Source organism: Berghia stephanieae, unplaced genomic scaffold (genome assembly GCF_034508935.2).
Source record: "Berghia stephanieae isolate SIO BIC M18660-M18661 unplaced genomic scaffold, UCSD_Bste_1.3 scaffold1156, whole genome shotgun sequence".
NCBI classification, from domain to species: Eukaryota; Metazoa; Mollusca; class Gastropoda; order Nudibranchia; family Aeolidiidae; genus Berghia; species Berghia stephanieae.
Window position 1 is genome coordinate 1 of NW_027622131.1, and position 11414 is coordinate 11414.

The following is an 11414-nucleotide window of genomic DNA, read 5'->3' on the forward strand; positions in this document are numbered from 1 at the left end:
AGATAAATGTTGTTATTTCAATTGATAACTCGGGTCGGTAAGTGGGTATGTTTTAACGATGGAACAGCCTAAATAAACCCCTCATGTTTCCGGTTTTTATTAACGTGTAAACTTTTTTGGATGACTATCTAGCCTTGGTTTTCATTGAACGACGTTTGGTTTTTATCAATTTATACATGTAATTTTTTTTTTCAAATCTGGTTTGCCTCTCGATGTTTATTTATGGCTAAACACAAAACACGGGACGAATTTAAACACACTCTTCACTCATCGGCCATGTTGTTGCTATGACAAAATGATTGTTTGACCTCTTTAGATCTGAAGTAGATTTTTACGTCGAAGATGTAATGTCGTTTTTAAAACAATTGCATAGATAGGAATACACACTACTTGTAGTTTATAAATAGAAAAAAGACACACAATGATTATTATCTTATTAGCTAAATAATTATGTAACACTAGCTGGCCATAGAATATATCACAAATTTTGTGAACAAATAACAAATAGTGTCTTATCTTGCCAGATATTCTTGAGTGTACCTTACCAGGTTTGTCATGGGAATATCCTTAAAGTAAGCAAAACATTTCTTTCTTGATGGACGGATACAATATAAATTCTTTTGTTGGACATTTGAACGTCGTGAATACATTTCACTATTGTGACTCTTTTTGGATACATTTCCCTGTAAGGTCAGTGGATTTAGCACATGAAGAGTGAATGCATTTGCTGCCGGATTCGGTCCCTTTATTGGTGACAAAAGAATAACTACAAAGACCAAACACACGGGCTTTTCATCTAAGCATTGTAGCTTGTTCGCATGAAATCGTGTGAAATACGATGCTCGTCCAATTGTAGAAACCCTCAAGACTTGAGAGATTTTTTTGTTTCCGTCTAAGTTATGCTTATAGTATTATTATTCATATTTGATGGGCACAACAGAATTGGTAACGAATGCATTCTCCTAAATACGGTTGACGCCATTCCTTGTGATATTTGTTTTTGCCTGCCAGAGAGGTCATCAGTTCTCACAAAATTCAGCGACAGACAAATTAATGTTTGCGGTTCTTTTTAACAACCATCTGATAGACCGCTCAGAATGTGACATGAGTATAAACTAAAATTCAGTAAGACCACGTGGTCACAGTGTCCCCCAAATTTTGTTAACCATGAAGAGTTGACAAACTATCTTGTCAAATATTCTTCTATCACTATCTGGTAGATAAGATACAGTCAAATGTTTCTATCGTGTAGACAAACGGGTGTTTATGATTCTGGTGTGGCCTTCCGCAGTCTTCATTAACTTATAGCCTCACATTTGGAAAATTGAACAATTTTATGATCCTATTGGTTGAACAATTGAACATAACTCACGATTTGTTTTCTTTTGTGGTCAGGCTATGAGTTTATAAGGCTACGGATCTACTAACAAAATGGTGTGAACTAAAATAAGTTTGAATCAAAAATCTTCGGAGGTTCAAAAAAACTTCGGAGAATGCTGTAGGAAAATGTTTGAAAAAGTGAAATTGATTACCAAAGTAAGGAATGTCATTGGAGGGTGTTTGATTTTCCTCCACAACGGAATTGCCTATTATTGGGGCAATCTCTCAATCTACGTGACGTCATACACCCTAGCTCAAACCACTTCTTCCAGCAACCAAACTGCAAGTCCATCTTGGGTTTTCTCTTTCGCAATACCTTTTTGGCTGCTTGGCATGTTTTCGAGTGGATATTTGTCAGAATTCATCAATGTTCGAATCTTACTGGGATTTGCAATCTTTATAGAAAATTCGTCAATTTTCGTGACCTACTTCTTGTTAGACATTTCTCTCTCAGCAGTGTATATTGTGTTTGGTATTCTAGCAGGATTTGGCGCTGGATTTTACGGAAATCTTCAACAACATTTCATTCTCAATCTGTCCGAGCGCCATACATCCCTATTCTCTACAGTTGTCATGGCAGGAGGACCGGTTGGTGGGATCTTTATTAGTCAATTTGTCACGTGGTACACAAACCCTTCAAATCTCACCCCGGAAATCAGAAGTGGATCAATGCATTTATTCACTCAGGAAGAAATAATTTCTAAAGTGCCCGTTATGCTCCTTATAATTGGTATATGTCTTTCTACCATGCAGACGGTGGGGTTCATTCTACTCCAGGAATTACGAATAAATCAATCATCATCATCAACAACAACACCGGCAACAACAACAACTACTACTACTACTACTACTACTACTACTACTACTACTACTATTACTACTACTACTACTACTACTACTACTACTACTACTACTACAACGGAAACTACTACAACGTCATCGTCTACTTCTTCACGACCCATACCATCGCCACAAGATCAGTCCACGAAGCTAAACAAATCAACAACATCGAATGGAGCTTCTGCTGATACTTTGACAGAGTCCTCTTTAATCTTGGTCAACAACGACTCAATCCACGTTAAGGAGAAATGTGTCAAGAACTACACGCCTTCAGAGATGCTTCGAAGTCGGACTTTTTACTTCATGTTTGCCGCTTATTTTTTAGGTGCTTCATCCAGAATTGTTAGTGTTTCGTACTACAAAATTTATGGTCAAATTTGGATCAACGATGACCATTTTCTCACCAACCTCGGAACAGTACAAGTTATCTTTGAAATCCCCGCCATGGTTGTATGGGGTTATATCATTGACCGAATTGGTGTGACGTCATCTCTTGTGATAATGTACGCCGGAAGTGCTCTGTCCCTGTTAGCGATGTACTTCTCTGCACGCTTAGATAGATGGTTGTATTTTATATCGGCGGTACTTGCATGCCTAATCGTAAATATGTATACGTGCTTTAGCATCGCAACGTTTAAATGGTTTGGAAACGATTTCTATTCGGTCAACGTTGCCATCGTCAAGTCGGCAGGGACTTTAGGAATCACTGGAACGACTCTCGTTCTCGACTCCCTCATCGCCAGATTTGGCCATTTCTTTGAGTTTGGCTTGGCTGCTTCTTCCTGTGCGGTGGCTCTCGTCATCATTGTGTGCCTCGTTTCCAAGGAAATAACTTAACAAACATTTGTCACCCACGCCTTAATTTGGTGATACGTACAGGTTACTTGATGTTAAAAAGTGAATAGTGTAAATCTAAAATGATGACATGTTTTGTTTTTGTTTTTAATGGTTTTGCGGAGCTTCCAATACGTTAAGGTCATAACACCGCCAGTAAAAAAGGAAGATAATGGGATAGTAAAAAGTTATAGAATTACATTTGAAGCACCCAAGAAAAAGTAAAACTCAGGGGAATTAAATTTTATGTAGATGTGTATTCCAAGAGCACACTATCAGTATACTTAGTTTGAGATTACCTAAATGTCTCATCCTGACACAAGCATCGGTCCCTACTAAGAGGAAGACATTCAAATGTTTACAAATCTAATATATGTTAAACAAAAACAATAAAAAGCATAACAAACTGATGCTATGACAGAAATATCATCTCCCAAATCTCTGATACATTTGACCTTCCCTCCCAGCCAGAGTATCCGGCCAAGTAATCTCATTCCAAGATAAAGACAGAAACTGAGAAATTATGTCGAAAAACAGATATAGGGGGATATAAGACACAGTAAGTGCCGCCCTGCCCACTATGGGAGGTCAGGAACCTTACCAGAAAATGGTAAGAAACATTTTAGTTTACAACACTTTTAGTCATATCAGTTCCAGTGAAAAAAAAAGAAAATGGATTAGTAAAAAGTTCTAGAATTAAATTTTAAAGACCAAATAAAAAGTAAGACACAGGGAAATTAGTTTAAAAAAGGAACAGATGTAGATTCCAAGCGCACACTATCAGTGTACTTAATTTGTTATCACCTTTAATGTCTCATCCTGGCACAACTGTAATCCCTATTAAGAGACCCATTCTCTAATGTGTACAAAGCATATACATAATATATGTAAAAACAGACAGTTCATTGCATAACAGAGACATGACCACAAAAAAAATCATCTCCTAAAACCCTGAAACATTTGACATTTCCTCCCAGCCAGCGTATCCGGCCAAGGTCATGTCAAAACCAAGTAATCTCATTCCAATACAAAGATAGAAACAGAGAGGGGATATTGAAAAACAGATACATATAGGGGGAATGAAGGCACGGTTAGTCCCTCCCTGTCTACTATGGCAGGCCAGGAACCCACCCAGAAAATGATGAGAAACATGCCATTTTAGTTTGTCTTTTAAGATTAATCAACAAATATACCTTAACTCTTGTATTTGTGTCTGGCAACTCAATTTTTAAGTTCTAGTTCACCTCGACATAATTCCTTTTCGTAGCACATATCCCAGACTAGACGAAGAATAAAACCAAATTTATTCAGAGCCACAAGATCTTTGAGGACGGAGTTTCATCCGGTTTCTGTAGCTCTGTAAGAAGAAATAAACTCAAATTAATATAGCAGCTTCAAAACAGAACAAAATAACTGACTACTTTGCTCCATTGTTATTGTTAACATATCAAACACTGGGCTTTTCTTACTATATTCACAAAGTTTTATGGCAGTCATGGAAAATACTTTTTATATCTTGAAAATCCACACATAAATCAGAAAATAACAGCAAATTCATTTTTAAGAACTTTGATTTTTTTTTTTGCTTGCCAATTGATGTAGAACATGTTCCAACTTTGATGTCATGTATAGATAATTAAACACACAAAAAATATTTATCATGCTTGTGAAACACTTTTTTAAAGCACAGTACTTTAATAAATTAAAGATACAACAAGATTTGGACCATAACCAATTTGTTTCTAATCTACAGTCGGTTGAAATTCTTTAAATACTCGCGGAAGTAAATGTTTTGACCACCAGCATGACGAAATAGCATCCTTATACTAAATAAATTAACATAACGATCATACAAAATGGCACGTAATTCACGTCAACGGTTAGATAGTACTCCAGGGAAAAGGTCAAATTCTTCAAATGAACTTTACAAAATAAAGAAGTGAACATCACAGGAAAGTGAAAGCCATCTTTGCATGGCAAGTGGCCCTTCAGAGCCATTGGGACCATGGAGCTTGAGTTTATGCCTGTTTCTATTGCATGAAACAGACAATTGCAATTGCTTGCTACCCTCTGGTATGGAGGCTAGTATATCGCAAAGTCCATTTCACCCGATCTAATGGACCCAGCTACCCAATCACTGCTGGATGGACAGGGGGTCAGAAAATATCTCGACTGCACCTGGAATCAATCTCGGTCACTTTGCGTGTGAAGCGAGTGCTGTACCAGCTATTCGGACCTTAGCAAGGTAAGGGGAAATGGATTATGTTTTTTTATCACTCTCAATTGAAAATTTTCTCAAGATATTAGACACTATATTTGTATCTTCACTTGATTTTTTAAAATGAATAAACGTAATGACAGAGGGAGCGGGTGGATGAGAGGGATGAATGCAAGGAGCGTGTATGTGTGTGTGTGTGTGTGTGTGTGTGTGTATGTATGATTGTCTGCGTGGGGGGGGGGGTAGGGGGGGGGTCATTAATAGCGACAAAGGCCGACCTTCTAAAGATGGATCTCACACGAGACAAACGAAAGTGAACACAACAATTTAGAGGACCACCTTCCATAGGCAACAAGTCACAGTCGTTACGAAAAAGTGTGTCTCGATTACTGGCATTGTCCGGTTTTGTTTTGTTTTGTTTTTTGTTTTTGTTTTTGTTTTTTGTTTTCGTGAGCTGCCAAGATTGACGAGTAGAGAGAGAACATTACTGAATTTGTGAGAGATCCTAAACTCTCGTGTCCATTTTAGTTTGTCTCGTGTGAGGTGTGGTGTGTGTCGTGTGCCTTGTGTCGTTATTGGAGGGTTGGTCGTCTTAGGACATGTATCTGAGAATTTGTCATGATGACAATGATGATGATGATGATGATGATGATGATGATGATGATGATGATGATGATGATGATGATCATCATCATCATCACTCGGACAAAGTTGTGAATTCTTGTTGGGGAGGTAGGTCTCCAAAAACCAATGTTAGACGGCAAATGTCATTCGGCTGACCGAGCCCCTACTGCTACTACTACTACTACTACTACTACTACTACTACTACTACTACTACTACTACTACTACTACTACTACTACTACTACTACTACTACTACTACTACTACTACTACACCTACTACTACTACTACTACTACTACTACTACTACTACTACTACTACTACTACTACTACTACTACTACTACTACTACTACTACTACCACTACTACTATATTATGTTAAGAGTGAAAACTAATCATCCAACTAGCGGTCTAGAAGAATAACAATTCATGTCGAACTGTAGCTGATTATGATCACAATCTATTGATGCCACGCATTTAGGTAAAATACTCACAACATACGTACCTACACACAAAACTATGTGTAACCTTAAAACGTTTATAATCTGATTGAGAGAATTTAATGAGAAAAAAAAAATCATAAGATGGCAGTCTTAAATTAATAACAAAGAGCTCAGTGACGTCTATATCTCTCTTTTGATTGCTTCTTTCAATAATACTTACAAAGGAGATGATGACACACAAAAATAAAAATAAAACATTTCGTTTTGGTCTGTGGCTTTGTATACTGTGCCATAAAGATATTCTTGTGAAAGCATGTCAATGTCAATAGACCGGAACGCCCGGCTCATACAGAGTGGAGTCGCTTTGCAGGTTTTTTACTCGCCTCATTTTTGATGATTCGTTGACGCGCCGACTGACACAAACGGAGTGGAAGCGACTTTCAGTCGTTAAATCAATCAGTTGAACTTTACTCACTGATGGAAACGAAATCGGAGTTACCAAGCTCTTTGTTATTGTTTTTAGCAAGCCATTTTTTATGATTAGTTCTCACTAAATTCTTTTAATAATCAGACTATAAACACTCAAGATTACACATAAAGGAATGCGTTGGTACCGGAGACTAAAATGATGGAAATAGGAAACTTGGGGGCTTTTTCCATAATATGTGGTTATTCAATGTCAAGTCGGTAAACATGGCATTTGCGTATAGATAGACTGCGCTTGGCCAAGGAGTTCACAACATTGCCATCTTGAAGTATAACGGACCAACACACAAACCATGTGTAACCATGAAGTTTTATAGTCTGGTTAATACAGTTTAGTGAGAACAACTCACAAACGCGGATGGCAAAAACAATAACAAAGGCCTGAGTGACGTCATCTGCATACTATCTATTGATGGTATGCTTTTAAATAAAATACACACCATTTCTTCCCGATTTATCAACCTTACGAATACACACACACACACAAAATATCGTCCCAGAGAAATTAATGAGAAAAAATCATATATGAATATATAGAAAGCTGCGAAAACACATGAACATTTCAAGTGTATTACACATAATAAACATTATGAGCGAGAGGATGTTGACCGAACGCACCGTCTGCTATATAAAAACCTATGGCCACTTAAGAAGTTTTGCGTGTCTCTCTGTATATCGCTGTCTCCGTTAGTATGTTATAGATAGTTCGAAGATGACGTCACTCAGGCCTTTGTTATTGTTTTTTGCCATCCGCGTTTATGAGTACTTCTCATTAACCGGATTATAAACGATAATTATTACACACAGTTTTTTGTGTTGGTCCGTTTTACTTCCGGATGGCAATGTTGTGAACTTCTTAGCCAAGTGCATACTATCTATTGATAGAACGAAGCTGAGGTCACTCGGGTATTTAATTTGTTCTTGTTTTTAGTCAGCCATATTTATGAGTAGTTCTCACACAACTTTTTGATGCGTCGTCAACGCCAGCGAGACGACTCCGCGACGACCCCACTCTGGCGCGCTTCACGATTCACACTTGCCGTCATCCGAAAGAAGCATGAAATGCGATTCCGCGTCGATTCGGCATCCACTCTTTTTGAGCCCTTATTCAGTTTACACGAGATTCTTTTGTGTCAACAAAATGTGATCATGTGTTACTTGAAATAATCTTACAACTTACAAGCAAGAAATAAGATAACTTCTTGAACTTCTGGACTGTATGTGAAGAAAAAGATAGGAGGTTTGTTGTTATCAGTGAAATAAAGGCAGAACTTCCATAGTTTCAGTTTCACTGCACTTTTAATAAATTACTTAATCTTTTTGCGATTATGGATTTAATTTAGTTGCAATGTCCAATAAAGGTACCTCTCGTAAAAAAAAAATAATAATTTAAAAAAAATAAAGGAGCGGAGAAATTTTACCGATGTTTTGACTAGAGACCAAAACGCCACATTACATCTTTTGTAGAATAGTTTTACTTCTTACTTTCTCAGATATAGGGAATCAATTTTTTTTTTAATTTGACAACATAAAAAGGGGCTGCTATTTATCTTGATCAACATAAAACATCAAGCTAGCGAAACATCGGAAAACTAAAATCAATCCGTTTGGCAGTGAGTCACAGCTTTACGAGAGTACCCCAATAGCAATAAATTATAGTACTATTTAAGATTCATTGTCATACGTGGCGTGATTTTGCTAATTTCAAAAATAATTTGCTGAGTCAGTTGTTATTTTTTTTTTACGATTGCGGGCGACGCCATTATTACTTACTCTGTTTCCGACGTGTAGAGAGCGAGTAGCCTACACGGAGTGTGTTTCCCCAACAGTTTGGATAAGGGTTGCCAGATAATATTATATAATTAATCCAAACCATTACGAACAATAATCCGGATTTCCAATTAATAATCCAAATTTTATTTTAATGTGTCTAAAAAAAACTTGAGCTTTTAATAGTGCAATATCCACAAAAGTCCCCAAAGCTTTTTAAAGGGGCCCCCGGGGGCCCAAAACGAAAACACGTAGGACTTGACAGGGACCCCTTTTGGGCTTAAAAAAAATAGGGGGAAAAAAGGGGAACAAGTTTTTAAAAGGCCGGGTTTTTCCCTTTGACTTTTTAAAATACGGGGGGGAGAATACGAAAATTTTTGCATTTTCCGGCCTAAAATTTTTGCCCCGAGGAGGCAAAAACCCCCACGACCCCCCAAACCGAAGGCGAGTGTCATACCACAAAGAAAAATGGGCTGCACTTTTTTTTCGAAAACCCCAAATAGAAAGAGAAGTAGGGGAAAATTGATCCCACAAGAAAAAATAAAAAATTAATCCCCCGGGGGGGGGGGGGGTTCCCCGAAAATTTTTTTTTAAAACCCCCCCCCTCTTTAGGCGGGGGCCCAAAAAAACCGGAAAAATTTTTTTTTTTAAAATTTTTTTTTTTAAAAAATGAAAATTCCCTTGAAAAAATTTTTTTTTTTTTTTTTTAAAAAATTTTTTAATTTAAATTTTTTTAAAAAAAAAAAAATTATATATTTAAAATATATATATAAAAAAATTTTATATATTTTAAAAAAAAAAGTTATATAAAAATTATAATATATATTTTATATAAAATATATTTTATATTTTCAAAAATACTATTTTACAAGGTTACTTTTTTTTTTTAAAGGACTTCCTTTTTTTTTTGACAGGGTTTAAAAGGGGATTTTAAAAAAATTTTTATGGGGAAACCCCCCCCCCCCCCGGGTATATTTTTCCCTTTTCTTTTTTTGGGATCTTTTTTCTTACTTCCTTGTTTATTAGGGTAAAAAAAGAGAAAGTGAAGTTAAAAAACTTTTGGGGGGTTGATTTTTCGCCTTCGGATGGGGGGGTCGGGGGTTCGCCCCTCTGGGCGAATTTCAGCCCCTTGGAATATCACTTTACTGGTTTTTCCCCCCTTTTTTAAGTCCCCCAAAAAAATTTAGGGGGCCCCGTTAACGCTTTTGTCTTTGTCCGAATATTTTTTACCCCCTAACGGGCCCCCCCATGCAACCCTTTACGTTTTGGGGTTTTGGGGGCGGGGCCCCCCTTGAAAAAGCTTTGAGCACTTTAGTGGATATTGCACTTTTAAAAAACCCAAAGTTTTTTTTAGACACTTTAAAAAAAAAATTTTGGGGGTTTTAATTAAAATTTGGAAACCCGGTTTATTTTTTTTTTGGGGGTTTTTGGAAAATTAATTATATAATATTATCTGGAACCCCTTTTTTCCAAAAAATTTTTGGGGAAACATTTTTCCGTTTTGGCTACTGCCTTCCCACGTGGGAAACAGAGTAAGTAATAAGGGCGTGGGCCCCCCCCCAAAAAAAAAAAAAACCCCAACGACTCAGCAAATTTTTTTAAAAAATTTAAAAAAAATTTAAAAAGCCACTTTAGGGAAAAAAAAAACTTAAATAGACTTTTTAATTTTTTATTGTTTTTGGGGGTACTTCGAAAAGCTGTGATCAAAAAAAAAGGAAAATTGATTTTATTTTTCCCGGGTTTTTTTCCGCTAGCTAATGTTTTTTGGTTGATCAAGAAAAAATACCCACCCCTTTTTTTATGTTAAAAAATTTTTAAAAAAAAAATTGTTTTCCCCATTTTCTGAGGAAATAAGAAGTAAAAAAATTTTACAAAGAGGTAATGTGGGTTTTGGTCTCTATCAAAACATGGGTTTTTAAATTTTTTTCCGTCCTTTTTTTTTTTTTAAAATTTTTTTTTTTTTTTTTCGAGGGGGTCCCTTTTTTTTGGGCATTGAAAAATTTAAAAAAAATTTCCAAAATGGGGAAAAAAAATTAAGAAAATTTTTTAAAAGTGCAGGAAAAAAAAAAAAGGGAAAGTTCTCCCTTTATTTTTCTGTTAACAAAAAAACCCCCTATCTTTTTTTCACATACAGTCCAAAATTTAAGAATTTTCTTATTTCTTGTTTAAAAAATTGGGAAGTTTTTTCAAGTAACAATAAATCACATTTTTTTGGGACACAAAAGAATCTCGGGGTAAATGAAAAGGGTCAAACCCGAGTGGATGCCGAATCGACGGGGCCCGGGAAACGCATTTCATGCTTCTTTCGGTTTACGGCAAAATGTGGGAAACGTGAAACGCGCCAGAGTGGGGTCGTCGCGGAGTGTCTCGCTGGCGTTGACGAGCATCAAAAAGTTGTGTAGAACTACCCATAAAAATTTGGGTGATAAAAAAAAAGAACAAATTAAATACCCCCAGTGACCTCAGCTTCGTTTTATTATAGATTGTATGCACTTGGCTAAGAAGTTCACAAAATTGCCATCCGGAAAGTAAAACGGACCAAAACAAAAAACGGGGTGTAATAATTATCGTTTTTTTAAAAACCGGTTAATGAGAAGTACTCAAAAAAGCGGATGGCAAAAAACAAAAAAAGGCCCCCGAAATGACGTATCTTCGAACTATCTTAAAAAAAATAACGGAGACAGGGGTTACAGAGGACACGCAAACCTTCTTAAGTGGCATAGGTTTTTTATTAGCGACGGTTTCGTTCGGTCAACATCCTCTCGTTTTTTTAAAGTTTTTTAAAAGTGTAATACACTTGAAATGTTCATGTGTTTTCGC

General features: G+C 36.5%; 1 protein-coding gene across 1 annotated transcript; it reads left to right on the forward strand.

The window, feature by feature from the left end:
• The first annotated feature begins 128 nt into the window (after positions 1–128).
• On the forward strand, positions 129–5367 carry LOC144960982 (uncharacterized). The gene has a single exon (XM_078894342.1). The coding sequence runs from the start codon at positions 1507–1509 to the stop codon at positions 3055–3057; it is 1551 nt and encodes a 516-aa protein (XP_078750468.1). The 5' UTR covers positions 129–1506; the 3' UTR covers positions 3058–5367.
• Positions 5368–11414: the final 6047 nt, after the last annotated feature.

Bases quoted from the DNA above. Each gene is read 5' to 3' on its own strand.
- LOC144960982 (XM_078894342.1), top strand. From the start codon at position 1,507: ATGTTTGAAAAAGTGAAATTGATTACCAAAGTAAGGAATGTCATTGGA.